Source organism: Scomber scombrus, chromosome 22 (assembly GCF_963691925.1).
Source record: "Scomber scombrus chromosome 22, fScoSco1.1, whole genome shotgun sequence".
NCBI classification, from domain to species: Eukaryota; Metazoa; Chordata; class Actinopteri; order Scombriformes; family Scombridae; genus Scomber; species Scomber scombrus.
In genome coordinates, this window is record NC_084991.1 from 8,003,198 (window position 1) to 8,026,299 (window position 23,102).

The following is a 23,102-nucleotide window of genomic DNA, read 5'->3' on the forward strand; positions in this document are numbered from 1 at the left end:
CTTCCTCTCCGTCTCTCCATGTCCCTCTGGCTCTCGCTGTCACTCTGCATGTTTTTCGGTTTCAAAGCTCGAGTCTGTTTCATCAGCCAAGAAAGACACAAAAGCAATTGTATTAATTCAAGATTGCGAGCCTTTCAGAAGCTTTGGAGGGCCTCACACACACACACACACACACACACACACAGGCACACACACACACTCTGTCATGAGATTTAGAGCTTGTTGAACAATGTCTCGCAATGACACACACACACACACACACACACACAAACAAGTCGGTCCAAGCCTCTCAGCTCCACTGTCTAAACTAATTCCTCCACACTGGCATAATGCAGGTTGGCCACCTTCCCACCATAGGATTTGGCTTGGCTCGGAGAGGAAACTCCCCCATTCCACTGTACAAGAGGCTGAGGCATTATCTATTTGTAATAAATATTCAAACGCGTTCTCAGCCAAAGCCCACCATAATATGGGTCAGGATTGAGAAGATCACACTCAGTTTTTTCTTTCTTTCTCTCGCTCTCTCCTCTTTTCTTTCCTCTTCTTCTTCTCCGGCCCATTGTCTCACTGAAGGCATCTTTGGGGGGGTTTCCGTCTATTTAGAAAGACCCCCCGCCCCCCCCCTCCCTCTAATGAAGGACAATCCAGTTAGGCCTCATCGCTGCACAGACACACACATGCACGTACACACACACATATATATAGACACGTACCCATGTAGGGGCTTAATTGGAAGGGCTTAATTGAGTTGTGAGGGGCTCATAAGGCTTAGTACGACTCAAGGAGAGGGAATCAGGGAAAGTCGGCCCTAATGAGTGGATATACCACACACACACACACACATACAGACACAAATACAGTACTTCTCTCTCTCTCTCTTTTTGGATCCCACTGTATGCCGGATTCTACTCCGCCTAAACGGCAATTAGACTAATGACAAGAAAATAAAGGAAAATAATGTCTCTATTCTATTCCAGAGGTTTAAATCTGGCGACAATACACCCAAAAAGTTCAGTCTTATAAAACACACACTTAGTCACAATTAATGTACAAGTGTAGTGATACAAAGATAAGATAGGAACAACAAACAAACTGTATTTTTAGCTTTACGACCCGCACGCGTTATTGTAGCGCGGTGCAGCTTCACTGGTGGGCGCGTTAAGCCGCCCCCCTGCCCCGTGTTGTGTCTGGCTTTTAATTGCGGAGTTTTAATTACGCCGGTCCGTGTGCATCTGGCCCCTCAGCGATCTAATTCCTTCCTTCCTGTCATGTGACCCCTCAGAAGCTCCCCTCCTCCCTGATTGGATTAGGTCATCGGCAGGGGTGATGTTGCCATGACAATTAACGTGATAACGGCCCCGGCGTCGTGTGGTGGTCCACATGCCGATTCATTTAGAGGGGCGACTGTCTGTTCCAAATAGTGAGGTTATTGCTGTGAAGAAATGCATTGATTAAGATGAATGAGTGGGTTTAATGATAGAAATAGAGTAGCTGGCATCATTATATATAACATGGAGATTCTGCTGGACCAAACAACACGTATTGATTGGTTTCTGTGTGTGTGTGTGCGCGTGTGTGTGGTTGTCTTTGAGCCACACACACACAAATACACACACACATTCACAGCAACATAGGTCCTCTGGTTTTAATGGAGCAAGTGCACATTGAAGTGACAGACAGCGTTCTGTTCTGTTGCCTGTTTGATACATTGAGACATCACAGTGTCTTTTAGTCTCTCTCAGCTGTAAAGACAGTCTCACAGAGGTGTTTTCCTCTTTGTGAGGCGTCTACTGAAGTTCTGCTGAATGATTTCAAGGCGTTTTCTTCTCCCCAGGTGTTTGATTGTTGCTCTCGCCAGTGTCGTTTGAAGCAGAGGGAGGAGCGTTTTTTTTGGGTTTTTTTACTGCATGTTTACCTGGAGCCTGCATGTGGAGTGCGCACGTGCATGTGTATGGGCATGGGCATGAATCGTCCCGTCTCTGCCGCCAGTTTGAAGGGTTATAACTTTGTGCTGTGATAGGAAGACGGTGGCTGTTTCGTTTGCATGTGAGTGTCAGTGGTTTTTGCGCCGAAATGCAAATTTTGTGTATGTGTGCTTTATGGCGAGCTGTTTGAACACGGGCAGTGGCATGCACCAAATCACCTGTCCCGCCGGGGGCTCGCCTCACATCACTGTGCATGGAGTCCTGTTTTTGATGGGTTCGTGTTGAGTTTTGCAATCGCAGCCTTAAATGCGTGTTGTCTCGGTGAGTCAGTGTGTGGTGGGAGCGGGCCTCACCGAGGGGAAGCCTCCCACTTCCAAATTCCCTACGGTGGTCACAGCAGGCGAAACTGTGCTGTTTTGGTTTTTGCAGGACAGTGAGGGTGCACAGCCACTGAACCTGTCGGCCAAGCCTAAGACATCCGAGAGCAAGTCACCCAACTCCCCCCCAACTTCCCCACAGGTCCCTGCTGCTGCTGCCGCCAAGCTGGGCCCCGCAGGCTCCATGAAGCACAGCATCGCCCCCTCTAGCATCGGAGGACCGCCGACCAGAGTCAGCTCAATAGGTAGGTGGACTTAAGTATACATCACACACACACACACACACACACACACACACACACACACACACACACACACACACACACACACACACACACACACACACACACACACACACACACACCACATGAATAGTTCAATGATAATGTCAGGTTATTACAACTTTTATCTTGTTTTTGTGCTTTTTGTCCATCGTTGCTATTAGTTTTAATAATAATGCAACCACCAAGTTGCTGAGATCTGGCTGGCATGGTTACAAATCAGCGTTCAATTCCAAAGTCCATGAAAACAATCAGAGTGAATAAATGAGGAGAAAGTCAGTCTGTTAGTAATAAAGCCAAAAGTTGTGGCTGATTATCTAAAACAGCATTATTTGGAGGTTAAAACCAAAAGTGAGCAACCTTGTGCAGCAAAACTGTGTGCGCATGTAGTGGTGTGATGTTGTTGCGCCATATTATGAACAAGGCAGTGAAGTGCAAACTTTTATTTTGAAGGGTAGAGTTTTTGCTGTCATGTTTTTCTTTATTCTTTTGAGTGTTGTTAATATAGTAGGAGATTGTGTAACCGTGAATGTTCATGTTAATGTTTTAAGCACAAGTCAGGGAAAATGTCTGATTATTACCGTATAGTAGTATAGTATTTTATTTTCTTAACTGCACTTACCGCGTTGCGTCGGGTGTTACTTCCTCTTTGCGCTATGTTTTTTTCCCAGAAAGGTACGCATTCTGCTGCTCGCCATAATTTCATTGTTTTTGTTGTAAAAGTGAATATAAGTTACTTAAAAATACTTGTAAAGCTGGTGTAGTCACAGTGTTAATTTGTAGAACTGTTGTGTTATTTCTTTTCATGCATAAACTTGCTAATTAGAGGAGAAGTTGTCGCGGCTTGTGTGAGCTGCAGGGCTGCTACCTAGCTTGTCACGCTAGAGTGTACTGTTGAGACTGGTTAACAGGAGACATGTAATGACTTTCCTCATGGTGTTACAGAGCACAGAGAGCATGTATGAGAAAGCTGTGAACACCAGAGGTGATGGAGTGTTTGAGTTTGCTTGTATTTCGTATTTGAACGCATCATTATCACTAATACGAATGAGGGCCAAAAGTAGGACAATAAGGCCAAAGTTGTAATTAACCTGTATTATCCTTTAAACACACACACACTCATACTATCCACATGCTTGTCCACACACATACAAAGTATAAATAAAAAATGCTTCTTTATTTCAATTCCCTCTTCTGTAGAAATGTTTGCAGATTGTTCAGACAGTGACAATGTAAGGTTTTAAGGAAAACAGTAATAGCTCTGCCAGTAGTGGCGACGACAAGAATAGCTTTTTCCTCGTAGTGTCGCCATTGTTGGTGGTGCCAGTACCCATAATCATACCCGGCCATATGCACCCATACATAAAATATGACATAAATGAATCACTATTTTGTACTCTTAATCCATTTTTCACGCAACGCTGATAGTTCAAATATTACACATATGTAACGGGCTATAATTAGTGTGTTTGTGTTTTTCTTCCGTGGCGCTATTTGCCTCGGGGCTGCTTCATTGTTATGTGTTTATTAGTGACTGAAAGAGACAGAGACACACAGGAGAGAGGGGAAGGAGAGAGAGAGACAGAGAGAGAGAAGGGGATTAACACTTTTTTTTTTCCTGAGCGATGAAGCGGGGGAATAATAAAGAGAGGAGCGTATGACAGACAGGAGGTATCACCAATGAGATTAGACAAGCCTCTTACATGAGCCAGGACAGTGCAAAACACCCAGCATTAATGACACAATGACAGCACACACACACACACACACACACAAAACACAATCCCACCTCCTCCTCCTATGCAATAGGCAGTTAGTCATTTTTTTCTGACTTATTGACTAATCTCACTGTTTTTCAACAAATCGGCGGATTTAATATCAGATTAGTGGATTTGCAGTCCCAGATGTTTTTTGTTCCGAAAAATGGATTACAGTGTTTAAAGTTTGTGTGTGATCCCCCCGCTGAATATTTGTGTGTGTTCCCAGGTTTTTTGTCGTGGCTTGGGTCCCATCTGTTGCCACTGAGTTGGGTTTTTTTTACCCGGTCACAGGCGCATGTGTTATTATGGTTTCGTAGTCGTATTAGGATTCCTGTTACAAGTTCAGAAGGGATAGAGAGGGGGGGGCAGACAAATTGGAAAAGGGTCTAGAGGCGGTCGTTTTGATGTGAATGTGAGTGTGTGTGTGTGTGTCTGTATGTTTTGTAGGGATGTGTGGGTGACTGGTGCAAAGTATGTGTGTGTTTTGGTTATTTGAATTCAGGCAGGAAGAACAGATGCATACATAATACATCCAGTGATATAGTGAAAATTAAAAAGGTGGCAAAATGCTCGCTTTACACCCAGATATTACAGAAAAACATTTATACATGCTTTTTTTACACTTTGTTACATGGAAGGATCATATCAGTGTGTTCTTGTTTGCATGAGACATTTTGTAACTTAGGGAGGAGCTAAACAAGTGTTCAAATGCGCAAAAATACTCTTAATTAACTAGAAAAACTACTTGTGTTTAATGTGAAGCTACTCGAGTTTGTTTGAAGGATAATGTGTTTTAGATAGATGTTTTATGTGCCTTTAATAGGAAGACATAAGACTAGATTATATAGTGCACAGTGACTGAAATTAAGCCCATTTACACACCTGTGCAAAATATATGATCACTGAAGAAAATACGATGCATTTTCAGAGCTCCACTTCAGCCTACTACAATATTAAAAGGCTGCATACATGTTTAAGCATCTGTAATAATAATCCAGTCATATATATATAGATCATCCGATCATGAGACACTTGACACATGACTTTTGACACTTGAAGTACATTTTACTGATGATACTTCTGTACTTAAACTCACTGAACTACTTTCACTGAAAGGATCTCAGTACCAATACTGATTATAGTCAATGTATTTTTGCATGCGCTAAAAAGGTACATCAGTTTTTGAATGTATGTCATAAAAGCTGCAAAAAAAACATGGCATACATCTTAAAGGCACTCATTTAAAAATTGAGCAAAACCACAGGTCAGTTAATTGTTTCCCTCATATTAAAGTGTTTGGTGGCTTTTAGATAATCTGGCTCATATAAGAAGGTAAAAGGATGATTAAACTTCCAGAGTTCATTTCGAGTCAACCTCCACTTGTGTAACTGAGATTGCTCCACTTTGTCCGTGCCGTCCAACTCCACCTTTCTTTCCTTTTCTGACACCTAACGACCCGGAAGGCGTGTTCCTCTTTTCTCCCACTTCGTTTGCCCGTCCATCCGTCTTCCCATCTCAAACGGAACTGAAGGGCTGTCAGCGCCTGTAACTTCTACCGCGATCACACATTTGTCTTTGTCCCTGTCATAAAATACTGCAGCAGCCCCCCACACAACCCATACCCCCCCCCCCCCCCCCCCCCCCCCCCAATCCCGCCCCGACCTTGCTGCCGGAGTGGTTTTGTGGTCAAAAATGTATTGCGCCTGTCTGTAGAGATTTGGTGCTCAGAGAGACAAAACTTGTGTGTGTGTGTGTGTAGAGAGAGAGAGAAAGAAACACAGCCACCACAACCATCACCACCCACCCCCTCCCCTTTTATCTGGGTCACATTCACTTGTCTGGATGGTTGGCATCGCTGTCAGTTTAAGCAAGACACACACATGCACACACATTCATTCGAATATCTATCTGTCCCCCTCCCTCTATTTTGAGTCCAGATTAAAATTGACTGCCACCCGATTCCATCGCCCTCTCCCTCTTCCCCCCCTCCACCTCCTCCACCCCCTTTTTGGCCCTGCTCGCATCCAGATTTTCCGGTTATGACTTCTGAAAGAGTTCACGGCTCTGTCATTACCAATCTGAAGCTGGTAATCTGGCCTGAGATGGCATTAGCGGTGCGGATTAGCGCAGATAAAGGCCCCATAAGCCAGCGGTGGCTCTTTGTTAAGAGCTAACCCAACTGATAGAGCGAGGCGATAACGGTGCGCACACACATCCACACACACACAAAGTCAGAGCAGATGCCTCGGATGCCTCGTCGGCGACTAAGCTGCCGAAATCATACAAATAATAGGCGGTGAGGAGAAGCGGGGAGATCTGATCTTTGCTGGGTGGCGGGGCAGATGTTCTCGGCCGTGGAAATTAGCCGGACTTTTCAGCCGTAATGAGTCATCCGGACACCTCAAAGTACAAGTGTGAGGGTTCAGATGAAAAGAGACAGATCGGATGTGTGTGTAAGAAGGGGGGGAAGTGAAAAGTGGATGTGTTAATGTGATTTACGGAGATGCCCAGAGGCTGAAATTTTGAGGCAGTTTTTGTTTTTGTGTGTGTGTGTGTGTGTGTGTGTGTGTGTGTGTGTGTGTGTGTGTGTTTAAGGCTGAGGGCAGGTGGGAAGTAGGTGGGCTGCAGACAACAAGGTTAGCTCAGGGCACAATCTGACTCACATGCCCAGCTAAACAGTAAAAGTGGTCAGTGTGTGTGTTGTGAGGAGAAAGACACAAATGCTTGCAAGCGTGTGCGCGCACATACACTTGCCCCAGCAAAGTCCCCTCATCAAGTGTATGTTAATGTCTTGACCTCATGGTTCAGGGGATGATTTATTCTGGATGAAAACCTCCTGCCAGCTTCCCAAACATAAACACACACACAAACATTCTTTTACTCTTCTGAGTTTGACTGTAAATATGAGATGCTATTCTGAATTTCCTTCCTTATTTATAAAAAAAAAGAGTCTAAAAGTACAAACACAGGAGATAAATGCACTCAACATGAATTACATCCTAATTTCTCTCATTGTTGACGAATACACAAAACCAAATTAATTGCCGTCCTCTCTCTTCCTCTCTTTTTCCCCACTCTCTCTTTTCTCTTCGTCCGTTGTCTCAGCAGACTTGTTGTCGTCCCTGTCCTCTGGCGCCTACCTGAACGACCACGAGGCAGTGAGCAAGGCCTTCAGCGAGGCCCGGCAGATGAAGGAGCAGCTGAAGAGGGAGCAGCAGGTGCTGGACGCCAAGGTGGCCGCCGTCAGCAACCTCGGCCTCAACAACGGACGCTCCGACAAGGTAGACCCCGTCGACACTCCCAATGACACGTGCCGTCACCCTAGCAACGGGCGACAGCGTGTGACAACAAAGCATTAAAAGCCACTACAAAATAAAAGTAGATATTCGTAAATATAGTGCAGTCGTTTATGAATTGATTTCTGTTAAAATTCTGCATCTGTTAAACTACAAATTATAATATTGTGATTTTTATGACAAATGCTTTCCGCTCATCATCACCACTATTATTAACTAGAAGGGAATGTGTGCAGCTGCTCACAAATTAGAGCATTTTAGTTCAGGTATTCCAAAGGTCTAAATTGGTAAATGTCCTTTAAAATGCAGGGGAAAAAAAGTCTGTAAAAAGTCAGAATGATGCCGTGCCATCTCATTGTCACTGTGTAATAATTTGTGTTGCCATATGCCATCCCCACCGCACTATGTAGGAGGTAAATCGGTCTACAATGTGCTCGCTGAAATGTGTTGAAGCTAAACAGGGACAGATAAGGTAAAAACCAGAGGCGTCTCAAGAGGTAATGAGTGTGTCTGTAAGGCGCACTGCGGGGCTATGTATGTGCATGTGTGTGTGTGTGTGTGCGTGTGTGGCGGAGAGGAGCGTCGAGGAGACGGTAATGTGAAGTGACGGTGCCGGCTTCTCGGCAGCGTGGCTAAATTGCCGTTATTTGTTAAACACATTGGGAGTCAGCTACGCACATACACACACGCACACACAGAGAGCAACAGCACACTTGAAGCATCTGCACGGCTGACATTCAACAGCTCTATCTGTCTCTTTCTTTTTTTTAGCTTCTCATCTGATGTGTTTCTAACAGTCAAACACTGATTTATCTGTAATTCAACATAAAGCAAACTGTATTCTATTGTATTACACACAGTAATACACTGTAGATGCTGTACAGGCTTCAGTCTAATAGCCAATAAGATTCACACCAGGGGAAGTTGGGGAAAAATGAGGGAACATCAAAGGATTCAACAGTTTTTTCGGGAATACACAAGGACATTTTACAGCTTTGTTCCACACTTTCATTGCATTAAATGCGATACTAAAATACTCAACCTAATTTTATTGCACATTATTTATCATTTCTTGTTAATTGGATGTATGTTAACTCACAGGAATTAGCTGATGAGGTGAACAAGTGTCATTTTGGCTCACCCTCTCATCAGTTTCACACTATCTATAATGATCAATACAATTAAGAATTTTATAAGCCTGATCCAGGACTACATTTCTCTCAGGAGATGTATTTTCTCATGTTAAATTAAGAGTAGAAAAGTAGTAGTGTTAGATACAATACAAAGCTATTATAAGATAGAGTTGCTTTTTAATTAAAGACTTAAGGATTTTAGATAGCTTCTTCTTTTTTTTTTTTTGTGTTGGAAAACCGTGACTCTCTCTCTCGGCTTCGGAAGCCACGCGCCCCCGACAGCCCACTTCTGTTTCCTCGGCCCTTTTGGCTCCGTGCTGCAGGAGTGTGAAGCCGGCGAGCGTCTCGGCGTTCGGATACAACAGTGTCATCTCTGACACACTCAGAGGATTAGTTTTGTCGCTACTTTGTGTCTTGGCTCGAGTGTCAGCCATTCAATCCACTTTTCTCGTGGACTGCGCTGAGGCTTAATGTCAGACTAGGGTGACATCCGCTCTGTCTCCCTGTTCGGCTCCATCTCTGCCTCACGCACACGCACACACACACACACACACACACTAACACATTGAAAAAGACCTTTTTAACATCATTTTGAATCTTGGAATCTAAAAGTGCGAGACACATTTTCTGCTTTATTATTGCTTTATTTTTAAGGCTTGTTTGAAATGAAGAAAATCCTTTTAAAACATTTCAGATTCACATGCAAACTGACAAAATCCCTCCACCCCACCGGCAGATTATTGTTCATTTATTAAAACAAAAATAAATTCAAAATAAATGACTTTATAGCGAGAAAAAAAAAAGAAAAGCTGAACATTTTTCCACAATGCGTCTGGCTTTTTATTCTCCCTCTCTCGCTCTTTTTAGCCGTATTTATTCCAATCTAGGGGGGGAAATTATCTCTAACAATTAAACTCTGCTGGACTAAAAACAGAGAAAATGCATTTCATTATCGTTCTGCCCTCCCTCCATCCAGCCAGCCAGCTTGCCAGGGTCACATGTAAATGGAGAGGGACACTTTTTGGAAGGTTGTTTTAGAAGACGACAGTGTTTGCGGTAGTGCTCCTAATCGTATAATTATACTGTAAAAACGCTGGCGCTGCTGCACGGCCGTGAGTGTGTTTGTGTGTGTGTGCGCCGACAGTCAGGTTTCTAGAGTAGAGTGTGCCGGCTGCTTGCATTAAGCATGTAAATGCTCAGTAAATCAGCCTTTTATTGGTTGTAATAAATACCCAGGGGGCCGTACGGCGTGGCCTCGCTCTCGTCGGTGCTGCACTCTCTCGTTCTCTCTCTCTCTCTAATGCGTCGACCCTCGGGGGCCTCTGCAAGAGAGAGGCAAGCCGCTGCACTCCACTCTCGCAGGTGGCTGCCAGGAGTCGCCGCACACACACAGAAACGCACACGCACAGAATATACAGTATACACACACACACACACACACACACACACACACACACACACACACACACACACACACACAACGGTAAACATTCAAATAGGACTAAATGTAATCAACATTCTTGCACATGCACACACACGCAGATGTGTATTCAAGCATGCGGGCGCGCAGCACTCTAACAATTTGATGTTGACATTACCGCTTCCACATTTTGACATGGAAACAAACTGTCTACCGAAAACACTGATGGTTTTTTTTCCCTGCTTTCTCCGTGGTTTAATCCATTGACAAAAAAAATGATATTTATTTATTTATAGCAGATTATTACCACTGAGATTCATTCATTCTTTGGTTACCTCTGTGAAGGAGTTTATACATCTTAAAAATCATTAGACATATATGAAATAAATAACAAATAAGCAGACAGGAAATCAAATTCAATGATGTGTTTAGGGGTAAAAAAAGGAAACTAGACAATTGTCCGCAGTTTCATTCATTCATTCATTCATTCACAAATTGACTGGTTGTTTGCTGACTCACTCGCTGACCGACCGCAACTGTGAACTGTTTGTGTTGTTCAGGACAAGGCCGCCTTGGAGAGTCTGAGTCAACAGCTGAAGCAGCAGGCCGAGGACAAGTTCAGCCACGCCATGCTGGACTTCACCATGAGTGGAGACTCTGACGGTAAGCGCGCACGGACACACGCGCACACACACACACACACGTACGCAGTGATGACAGTGGGAAAAGGTGTGTGGTTTGTGAATTACTTGGAAAAAGCATGTGATTGTTCTTGCAAACATATTTTTAGGAGCTGAATAGAATGCATGAGTGTAACAATTTACCGTATATATTGTAATATATTTATCATACAGGCTGTAATAGAGGTTGTTTTTTTAAAGCACCTGTTGTTCATCTTTATTTTGAATTTATCTAACTCTTGCCTACGTCTCCTCACACTTTCCCTCTTTAGGTTCTCCCAGCGTGTCAGACTCCAGAATATTCCGGGAGGCTCGGGGTCGCGGCACCAGCGAGCCACACATCAAACGGCCGATGAACGCCTTCATGGTTTGGGCCAAGGACGAGAGGAGAAAGATTCTGCAGGCCTTCCCCGACATGCACAACTCCAACATCAGCAAGATCCTCGGTAAAACACCAACCCCCCCTCCAAAAAATCACCCACCCCCCTCACATACAATCCATCTGCTGCTTTGGGTGTCATGATCCTTTGCTCCACCAGAGATGCATGTACTGCGTGGTGCACTTCCTCCTCACACACACACACACACTCGAGGTGATTTCCTTGCGAGCGGTGGCATATCGTGGAAGCGGCTGTTAATGAACGGCTGGGGAGAGCGCGGCTCCGACAAATGATGATATAATTCATTATGCATTAAACAAGCAGCGCGAGGCCGTCTGACATTTCCCCCGGACCGCCGGGATCGGCCCTGACATTTTAAAGAGCTCCTAAGCGTTTTATAACACAGGGAAATCTGGTTTTAATAAGCCTCCTCTCTCTCTCTCGCTCTCTCTCTCTCTCTGTCTCTCTCACTCTCTCTCTCTCTCAATTGCTAACAGATCGCAGAACAGAGAGAGAGGACAGCCAAGTGCTGACAGCTTTAACCCATTAAACATACAGTAGTCAAGTGCAAATTCAGACCAGATATGAAACACACAAGGGGAAGACATGCTGAAGATTACACCCACACACACACACACATAAGAGGGGGGGGGGGGTTTACAACAAATCTATGAACAGAAACTGAACTGAGAGAGATGACAGCAGGTTAAGTGAAGTCCTCATTAGTTTGGATGAGTACCTGTCGTCCTCGCGGCTCCCCTCATTAACCTCCTTTTCTCTCTTTTTTTCTCTTTCCGGGTGAACCCAATCAATTTCCTCCACCATCATCATATTTGTGTGTGTGTGTGTGTGTGTGTGTAAGCGTTCCTTAAATGCTGTCACACATGTGACGGTATGCGCATGTGATTTGGGGTTCACGCATGCCACACACACACACACACACCACACACACACACACACTTGTTCCTCATACACAATGTTAATTGATCAGCGCGCAGACACACACGCTCAATTTAAAACCACATCTTCAAACCGATTTCTATCATGTCGTTCATACAAAATGATCACAGCCCCCCCCCCCCCCCCCCCCCCCCTTATGATTTATTTTTATGTTTGCTGCTTTGCTGTTATTTTCCATAATGTGCTTTTTATTACATTCGATGCCGCTTTTAACCGCTCTCGTCTTCCTCTGTTGTGTAAAGCTCTTTGTAGCTGTTTTTTTTCTTTCTTTTTCGAAGAAATACGGAAGCAAAACCGATCGTTGTAATCGTTGACAATGTGCCTCTTTCTTGTGCGCCCAGGCTCACGCTGGAAAGCCATGACCAACCTGGAGAAGCAGCCCTACTACGAGGAGCAGGCTCGCCTCAGCAAGCAGCATCTGGAGAAATACCCCGACTACAAGTATAAGCCGCGGCCAAAACGCACCTGCCTGGTGGACGGCAAGAAGCTGCGCATCGGAGAGTACAAGGCCATCATGAGGTCCCGTCGGCAGGAAATGAGACAATACTTCAGTGTGGGGTATGAGACCTGTCAGACATTGTATATACACATTAGTAGAAATGAATAACAACTCTCGTGTGGACATATGTCACATTCATAGTTTTACTTTGTCTAAATTAATAGAAAATTTGTGTAAGAATGTCAAATTTCATTCATTTTTCTCTGATAAGTCTCAGTTTTTCTTCTCAGTTTCATGTTTAAAAATTTCCAGTACACAATCTCCTGTTTTGGATGTTTGCTGTCATTTCCTTTCTTCAATAAGCCATGCTAACTAATAAAAGCTCAAGGACAGTAGTTCCCAACCTAGGGGCCAGGACCCCCGCAGGGGTCATGGTATAACCATGTGCGGTTGTGAAATGATTAAGAGGATGGGAAAGCTGAAAAGACCTTTCTGCAACAATAATTTGTGTTACTTTTGTCAGAATTTCACCTCATCTCTGAATCGTTTTACCTCTCTGCTTCAAAAAGGAATTAAAAAACACTTTGAGGTTGTTCTGGTGATGAGGTTGCAAAGGGTCACAAGATGATAAAGTTTGGGAGACATTTAAGCATTTATCATCCTCAGAAGCAGAACTTTTTAAAGGCTAAAAATTCACTTTGAAATGCTGCTTTTCATGTAGTGACATACTTCTCTCCTCTCTGTGAACCACAGGCAGCAGGGTCAGTTGCCCCTGTCCTCAGCCGGCGTGGTCTACCCAGGTGCCCTGTCCATGGCGGGGATGCCCTCACCCCAGATGCCCTCTGAGCACTCGAGCATGTCCAGCAGCCCCGAGCCCACCGCCAACCACCACCAGACCCCCCACATGGGCGGCCTGAAGGGGGACGAGCCGCGCATCAAGGAGGAGGAGCTACGGCTGGACGACAGCAACGGCGACGTGTACGACGACTTCGACTACGAGGACGAAGAGGCAGATTACACCAGCGAAAACGAGAACCATATCACCCAATAGGATGGAACGAGAGCCACCTACTGGTTTTTTTTGTTTTTTTTAAAGCCAATCACAGCTGGTTAATCCCACAAAATCCCAAACTCACCAATCAGGAAGAAAAACAACCTTTTTTTTTTGCCAATCACCCCAAGTCCCCGATCTCACAGAAAAACCCCCGCCACCCCTTACTCCCTTCCTGACTAACACGGACTCTGTTCTGAGAGCCAAAATCCCTCCCCCACTGGAGTCCTGATACCAGCATCTGATCAATCAACTGAAGCACAGGACCTGTCACTCACACTGACTGTTACACAAACTGGAGTCTGGGAGGAAGAGACGACTAAGCCAGCTCTGAAGCTCGCTGAGGAATATTCGAGTACTACTGCAAGAGTCTGATACCGAGGCGAGTGTAATGCCACGAGTGAGGAGAAATTTCGGAGGAAAAAAAAGAAAATCACACTCAGACAGCAACCTTTTAGACCCGTTTGTAGACAAGGAGACATTTTCAAATGAAAGACGCAACAGTGGACCTGTCAAAGGCGAACAGATGACACTTTAAGATGGCGGACCTGTTTATTATCAAGAGACACTTTTAAAAAACAACAAAAAAAAAAAGCTTTTTTTTGTTTTGTTCTCGGTTCTATAATATTCTCACTCAGGTACACGGTGCCAATAAGTGGCTTGTGAATGTGATTTGTTGTTTTTGTGCTACAAGTTTGAATAATAATAGAAAAAAAGAGACTTTTCTTTTTTTCCTCCCCCCCTTTTGTTGTAAAGCACCTGACAGACATCAGACATGTTTATTTTTAACTAAAAGATATCTTTTTCTTCGACCTCGCAGTGTGCTGTCAGCGGTCCCCCGTCCCCTTTTTTTTTCTGTGTTTTTGTGACTGCCTGCTCCCCACCCAGCTCTACCCCCTCACATTCTTATTCAGAATCCTATGGGACGGTCCAGCCAGGACTGACCACAGCATGGACCGTCCCCAATCGATTGGGGGGGGGGGGGGGGGTGAAGGGGTGGGGAAGGGGGGTCCTCTATGGCGTCACGGAGCAGAAACGAAAGCACTGCGTTGTGAGACAATCCAGCAGTTTTTTTCTTATTCTGGCTCCCTCCCAATCTAGCTAGATATCATCCAGGGCAAAAAAAACAGCAGAACGACTTAGCTTGAAACATCCCGACAACATGTGTGTGTGTGTGTGTGCTGCGTGTAAGAATTTTATTGGGCGCTTGAACATGTGTGTAAAATTTAAAGAAAGGCAAAACAAGAAAAGAAAAGAAAGACAGGCAACTCTTACTGCTGCTGTTAACTACTCTACCACACACACACATGCATACAAACTGTTGTTATGTCCCTTCAGTGTTTTCCCGCTCCCCTCCCTCCAATTAACGTCGTCCTGCTGTCCCCCCCTTCAGTTAGGCAGAGCCGAGGTGAAGTCAGCCAGTCAGTGTTTCTGTTTGTATTTGAATACTGTATTTTATTATTTCTCTTCAAACTGCCTCTAGTCTAATATTATTAACAATAATTATAAAGATGGTCAGCGTTTCCTAAGTTTAGTAAGTTATGTACAGTATAATTTATTTTTCTCCTCTTTATCGAGTTTTTATGACCATATGAAACTATGACAGTCAATGAAACATTATTCTATTTAGCTGGTAGGTATTTAGATCTAAACAAAAAAAGAAAAAGAAAAAAAAGTTGTCATTTTACCTTGCTTTGTTTCGCATTACTTTGTTCCCTTCTTTTCTGATGCGTTCGTTTTGTATTAATCCTGCGGAAGGGTGTGGCGGAGGTGGTGGTGGTGGTGGGGCGGAGTCAAGGACAGTGAGCCCCCGCCCTCCTCCTCCTCCTCCCCCCTTTTCCGAGCTGAAGACGTAACCTTTTCATGTCCAAACCCATTTCTAAAAAGCACTCAGACTCTGTGCAGTCAGAGAAAAAGAAGAACATGATTTTGTTTTTTTGGTTTTTTTTTTAATTTTATTGTTATTATAATTTTATTTGTAATGGTTATTATAATGTATAATGTGAAGTTTCCTCTCTTTTATTTTGCCTTTTTTTTTGTGGAAATCAGTTTTTATCACTTTTGGAAACTGTTTTCTGTGAACAAAGAGTCCCGTCCCCGTTTACTAGTTTGGCCGCCTCATTTAAACACAGTGGAACATCTTTGGCTTGGATCCACATATACACACAAACACACATATACACATAAACGCACACACACAATCACTAATACACACATTTTAAATGAAGAGATTATCATGACAACCAAACGAATCCTATGCTGTCCTTTTTTTCTTTCTTCTGTTTCTTCAAATCTAGAATATTCTAGATTATAAATCCTGTACATACGTTTTGTTTTTGTGAGAGCAGTGATTTTTTTTTTTTTTAATCATAGGAAAGCAGTGTTTACTATGATCCACCAAGAATGTTCCACTGTGTGTGTGTGTGTGTGTGTGTGCGTGTGTTTGTGTGTGTGTGTGTGAGAGAGAGAGAGAGAGTGAGGCGACCAGACGTATCTACAGTATCTTTAAAAAGTCACTTCTCATCAGGAGCCCTTTGCTTTGTTTGAGCTCCACGCGACGCTACAGGAGCCATGACTACTCTTCAGGTGTGCTGTCACATAGTGATCCCCATGTTCACAATCATTCTTCCCTATAGGTGTTCGCTACATGCCACATAATGAGCCTCTTAGTTTTTGCTGTATAGTCACCCCCCCTGTTATCACACCATGGTTTAACCCGATGCTGGAGAGAGGGGGAATGAGTGGATCAATCCATTTTTAGGGGATTTAGGGGGAGGGTGGGGGGGTAGGGGGGGTGGGATGGGGAACATTAAGACATCAATCATCCCTGCTGGCAAGGTCTATCCCCATATCAAGACAATGAAAATGATGATGATGATATTATTTAAGACAATCAAAGTCATGAGTGGAGCTCAAAACAAAGTAAGAATTATTACAAGTAAAAAAAAATATCTTACCATCTCAACTTGAAAAATCAAGAAAGATAATTATGTAAATATAACATAGAGTTATAGATTTATATTTTGTTCATAACACAGTGTAATATAAGTTGTATATTTCTTTTTTTCTCTCTCTCTCTCCCTCTGTCTCTTTTATTGATGTTATCCATGCCACAGAAAAGCAGGAGTCGCAGTACTCTCACACACAAAAAAATGAAGAAAAATATCAAAGAAATAAAGAAAAACAAGAAAAAAAGGAGAAAAAAAAAGCCGTGGGCTGCCACCACCATCTGTTCTAAGTTCACTTTTTTTTCAGTATTACTGCCAGACAAGGCTCTAATAAAGACAGCAATGTGTTCAGTAAAAAAAACAAAAAAAACTTCTGCTTGTCCTGGTCACTTCTTTCCTGCACATGAGCACGTCCTACACCTTCACATAAACACACACGTATACACACATACATGAGAAGAGTTAGCTACAGTATCTGAGACGCAAGTGAGTGATTGAACAGTGATCATCAATAAAAATCAAAGAGATAAATAAATGAGGAGATTCACACACATACACACAAACTGATTTTGAGCATTATTTTTACACCTGTGTCTCCTTTCAGCGTTTCCTTGGTGCGCTGGCACTGGCCGTGTGTGTGTGTGACCGAAAAAAAGAAAGAAGAAAAATTCAATCATCTCCATAACAACGTGTTAATTATGCTAAGTCCACCTTCTTGCCCCTCCAATCAGAGGGCCAGCTGGGAGGCGTGGAGCCGAATCACGGCCCGTTAGCAACCTGATAACCTAATTAAGCACAACAAGGGGACACGAGAGGAGAGGAGGAGGAGGAGGTGGGGGGTGAGTGATGAAATGTGTGTGTGAGAGTCACCAAAAAAAAAAAAAAAAAAGGAGGAAGACTGTGCTCTTTCTGTCTCACTATAAGCTCTGTCGAAGCGCCTGATGCCAGATGCCCGCGCTGCTGTCAACCAATTTAAAAAGCAAATCTTTAATTGATGCTCGGTTAAGAATGTTCTGGATGTTCATTCCCCCACTTTAAAGGGTTAAAAAAAAAACAACAACACAGAACCTCACTCAGTGCACCCATTTAAATGCTGTCCCCATCTGTGTCCATATGTTTCCCCCCCTAAATCAACCCCTTCAACACCCCTGTCCGACGCTCTGTGCATGAAAACAGTTAAATGCACTCAGAGGAGATGATTTTACGTGCTTTGCTAATTACCATAGTTACACACACACACACAAAAAAGCCCTTTTGATGCAATAAAGAGGCGCGATGGGGGCAGATCCACAACTCCTACAGTAAGTGAGGGACTTACTTGTTCTCTGGGCGTTGTGAATTTTTCAGTGACAGCCTGGAGGTAAAAACCTGAGAAAAGGTTTATGTGTGAATAGTTGAGGAGCAAGAAAGGGCGGCAGGAGGTGGTGGTGGAGGGAGGGGATTCAGATTTTCCTCTTTCCTTTATTGTCAGCAGTAACATGGAATGCTTGGAGGAAGCAAACGGTGGCTAGACTCACAGATTAAATCACACACACACACACACACACACACACACACACAGCCTAAGGTGTACTGTAGGAGTTGGCTCAGCTTAAACCACAATGATCCACCGGCTATTTCCATCACAATAGTTGAGACAAAAGAATGAAAACTATTACAGTGGGCACATATTTACATTTGAATGCGTCTTCATGTTTTCTGGGCCTGTGATTTAACTTTTTTCTGCTTGCATATCTCAAGAGCTAAACTATTTGAGAGTTGCATTCACGGATGGGATGTTGTTGCACTCATATTTGTTTGTGACGTCCAGGTCAAAGTGTATGACTTTGAGCAGAGGGCCCCTCTCCGCGCCCGTTGAAATAGGCAGGTTTTTCTACCGTGGGTGTTTGGAAATCGAGTGAAAACGATGTCACATTAATGATTTAAAGTCGGTAATAGGATGTGCTGTGACGCTGAGCCGCCAGCTAAGCTGAGTTTAAGGCAGCGGCGTTAATGTATTCATGAGGAGGAGGGATTACACAGAGACAAGAGCAGCTAGAGAGCTGAGTGCAGCAGAGCAGCCGGGGCCAACAGGCCTGCTAGATATTATATATATAACTACATTTCTACTGCGGGAGTGCACGTTCCACAATGCAGGAGGTAGGACTGCACGCACATTCACGCACACACACAGTATTGTAAAGCTGCAGTGTGGAATTAAAAAGAAGAAATACGAGCCAAGAGGCTTACAGTAAAAAAAAAAAAAAAAAAAACGGTTGATATTAGAATTATATTTGACTTTACAGCCCTGAAAATTAATAAATAACAATGTTTTTATTATTTTTTTTACTGATGAAGAGAATACTCAATAAATGTATGGATGAATTTAAATATAAAGACAATACAAGTGAAACAGGTCAAACAGCACACTGGCAGACTTCACTAGAGAAGCAGAAATCCAAAGCAAGCACAGTTTAAATATAGTTTAATACCAAATAATAAAATGAAAGAAAAGCTTGAAAAAACTAGTTTTTCTGCTTTGAAAATATAATATTATTCAGTTAATTGTTGTAGCAAACAGAATAATAAGAAAGATTACAATTACATATTAATTTTAGCCTCCAAAAATGACAGAGTATTACAATGTTTATCTGCTGGTGCGGTTTCTTTGATTCTGGCAGGCCTGCTAATTCCCTGTCTAACACACTAATGTATACACAAACTGCAGCATCATTAAAACAGGGGGAGACCGTCCTAAAAGTCACATAAAAATGATTTCAGCAAAGTACTTAAACTGCAAAAAAAAAAAGGTTTTCAAATATTTCTTCCAGTCATTCCTCATTTCTCAAATGATGCTGAAAAAAAGTGAGGATGCTGCGTGCCCGGCCGTTAATATTAGGTGGTTAATACATTAAGAGTCCATAAAATAATCCCCTATCAGAAAGTGCCTGCACTCAAACCATAAAATCAAAGTAAGACGATGCTGAGATGCAGGCATATGGTATATTAAATATATATATTTTTTAGCATTTTGGCGGGCGGCCATCCGGTCACTTTATTTTCTAGGATTTAAGTATGTGTAGTTTTCTACGTAGGATTAATGTGTGATAGTTCACATGTAGCACATGTTACATTATCACATGACGGCACCGCTTCGTCCTTGTGTGTCTTTTAGATGCAAGCAGGTCAAATTACGAAGTGCGTGGCATCTGTTGTTTCTGGAGGGGTGAAAGACTGACTCAACACAAGACGAGGAGGAAAAAGAGAAGAAAAAAAAGAGCGATATCAGAAGAAGTGGCCGATGACCGAGCAGATATTAGCCGTAATCGTGGCGGGGTGTGACTTCCTCCCTCCTCGCCAACGACTTCATCTACTTCCTCCAGTCAGGTTTCAATGAGCGGAGTAATCAGCGTGACGCGAGACAAACAATCACGAAGCTCCGTCAGTGTTTGAGCGACGGCCTAATGTGACAGCGTGTGAGGGACAGGCGTGGCACGCGGCGCAACAGCAAGGCCCCCGCGGGCTGATCCCCGGATCCAGACTGGGAAACTGGCTCGGCGCCTGTGACACGTCGCCCCTCCGCTCAGACGCCGTTCTCGCATGAAGAAAAAAAGAAAACTCACCGGGTGCATCAGAGGCGGCAGCGGCTGGCCTACTTTCACCCCTCTCTCTCTGCCTGCCTGTCCCCATCACAATATGTCTTATTCTTAATTTCCCTTCATCTATCAGCGTGTTGATGAATGATGTCTGCTTTTTTCTTTCATTCATAAGCCTTCCTCTCTATCTAGTGGCGTTCCTTCTTTCCTCTCTTCTCCATCCTTCACCTTTGACCTCAGTGATCTCAGTTTTCTCCCTGCAGAAACAACACGCTGTAGAAAAAGTGTGAACTCTTTTTGTAATTTGGAGAAAAAAAAAACGATTAGAGACTTCAAGGCTGAGTGGATGTGACAGAATATCAAAGTTAACTTAACACTTTTTTTTCTCCTTTTATTCTGAAGTGGTAAATTGACGTTTATGCAACACAGTGGGATAAAAAAAAAACGGTGATATAACAAATAGGAAGAGTAAGAGATGATGGATCAGGTGTTAATGCGTAGGTGGGCCGATCACACGAGAGCCACAAAACTTTTCACGGCGAACTTGAAAACATGATGTTGTGTGGCTAAGCAGCAGTATCAAAGCCAGATAAAGGAGCCTGTGGGTGCTTTAACGTCATTCCATGAATTTTTTTTTTTTTGAGACAAGAAGAAAAAAAAAAACTGTAAAACTGTTATTTTCTCTCCCCATCAACACCCTAATGCACACATGCAAATATTATGCTAATGGTATGTTAATTGGTGAAGTAGCTGCAAAGCAGCCCTGCTGTTCAAATGACTGGTGAGAAAATAGGTGGGGTCAGTCGCAAGCTGTAAAAGCAGCTCCAACACAAATAAACAAAACCCTCGGGGATTAACAGAACAAGGGCCAGTGATAAACGGATGAGAAGAGAGACAGGGAACACAACAGGCTGTGAGCGAGGGGACAAGAGAAAACAGCTCAGGGATATGGAAATACGGAGGAGCGGAGGGACACGGCTAAAAGGAACGAGTGCAGAGAGGAGAGGGGTGAGAGGGGTTTACGAAGGAGACACGGGGATTAAACAGGGACACGGTGAGGAATAAGAAACAGGACAGAGGTAAAACAAATAAGGCTAAAGAAGGCAGAGAGGGGGACGTTAAAAGGGAAAAGGAGAGGGGTAAAAATGGAGGAAGTAGATAAAAGGATAAAGACATGAGTAATACAAAAGGAGGGAGAAATTAGAGAGGAGGAAAGAAGAAGAGGACAGGGCAGATTAGTATATCAGTGGAGGAAAAGGTGAGGACAACAAGTAAAGTTCCTAATGTAAGTTTAAAATGAAAATAGAGGATAAAAAGGAAGGTAGAGATGTGAGGATCAGAAGGAGAAAATCAAGTCTTAAAAACAGAATGGGTGAAATTTCATCTTCTCTAAATGAGGAATAACTGTCAGCCTGCTCTGTCCGAATATACTGCACAATGCGTGAAACAGAAACTTCCAACACTGCTCCCAAAGAGGAAACTCAGAGCATAAAATATTTGTGTCTGTCAGGATCCATACACAATAACAGAGTCATGTCCAGACTTGCCCGACAGGTTGGACGCCGTATGATCGTAGCTCGCCATCTTTCATGATTGCATGAATACGTAAGGTGCTAGAAAGAGGCGACTCCATTGTTCCTGCTAATAAAACATAACTGGGTGAGAGGAGGTCAGTCATGTTGACCCAATGCAGAGAAACTAACTTCAAAATGTAAGAATACCTTCACATTCAGGAGATGGGTCTGTCAGAAAGAAATCGCTGAGGTAACGCAAAGCATACCATAATATTAAGGACTGCAGGGGTTATAAAGCACAAAGATATGAGTGGAAACCAAAATAAGTTCTGGGAAATTCTTCAACGCAATCGTCAGGAGATTCATGAAGTCTGTTCTCTACCCGGGATTAAACTCTCCGTTACCCGTGTTGCAACATATAATTGTTTGGAGTATTGAGAGTTGTGAAACATTACAGTAGGAAACACCCTAAATAAATAAGGCACCCTATCGTTTTTCTTATGAATCTGTCAGGGGCTTTGGAGCGCCAAGCCTCCAGTTGCCTCTGGTTGTTTCCTGTGTGTAGCGTAATGTGTAAGTGCTCAGCGGGGCCTGGCAGGAACGGCGCTATTTGGAAAACTGTCGGTGTCCGCTCCATGCCAACCAGCCACAAGATACCCCACCCCCCCCCCCCCCCCCCCCCCCAACCCCCCTGAAAAACATCCCCTCTGGAACCACGATGGCTGCCAGTTTCTCAGACAGCCCACCGCTGACCCCTTCAGGCCAGGAAACTGTCGTCCAGCCAAGGAGCCAAAGAGCCCACGGGCCCCTGTACATCCACCCCTCCACCCCTCAACCCCCCCACCCCCACTGAGTGTCTAAGATGGCTGTGTTGGCTGCTTACTGAGGCCTGGGAAAGAAAGGGAGAGAGACATAGAAATAGAATGAGGAAAAAGCGAGAAAGAGAGAGAGAGTTTGCATTTTTAATTTGATCGCCTAGTCACTTCACTTTGCTCCAAGATTAAAAAGCCCACTTATTCCTCTCTTTGGTTTGGTTTATTTTTTTAATATGAATAGGATTTCCCCGGCGTGTGGACGCCACGAGCCACCCAGCAGACAGCCATTTGTCCTGACAGTTGACTTTGAATCAGAGTTGAGATGAACTTCATTTTGCCAGCTTTGTTTTTGTTGTGTATTTATTTTTTGTACGAAAAGGTTACGAGGAGGTTGCGCCAAAAACAAACCGTCCCTCTTGGTTGTCGGTGCATATTTGTCCTCCTCTGTGTCCCCTCTCGTTGACACCAAAAATATGACCGGCTGGGACAAATCTGGGACGATCCAGCCGCAGTGAGACGCAGACAGGAAAAGAGAGACAGGAAGAGAT

The 23,102-nt window shown here is 43.7% G+C and overlaps 1 protein-coding gene across 11 annotated transcripts in view; it reads left to right on the plus strand.

Moving 5' to 3' along the window:
• sox5 (SRY-box transcription factor 5) overlaps window positions 1–14,672 on the plus strand; it is a 105,538-nt gene extending 90,866 nt beyond the window's left edge. For 5 of the 11 annotated variants that reach the window (XM_062443362.1, XM_062443360.1, XM_062443364.1 and 2 more), the window contains 6 exons: window positions 2,355–2,547; window positions 7,449–7,624; window positions 10,753–10,855; window positions 11,145–11,318; window positions 12,554–12,770; window positions 13,405–14,672. In XM_062443362.1, the coding sequence (XP_062299346.1) occupies window positions 2,355–2,547; window positions 7,449–7,624; window positions 10,753–10,855; window positions 11,145–11,318; window positions 12,554–12,770; window positions 13,405–13,702 (1,161 nt within the window). In that variant the 3' untranslated portion in view covers window positions 13,703–14,672. The remainder of the gene's footprint in view (window positions 1–2,354; window positions 2,548–7,448; window positions 7,625–10,752; window positions 10,856–11,144; window positions 11,319–12,553; window positions 12,771–13,404) is intronic. The other 6 variants (XM_062443361.1, XM_062443367.1, XM_062443371.1 and 3 more) reach the window with 3 other exon arrangements.
• Window positions 14,673–23,102: the final 8,430 nt, after the last annotated feature.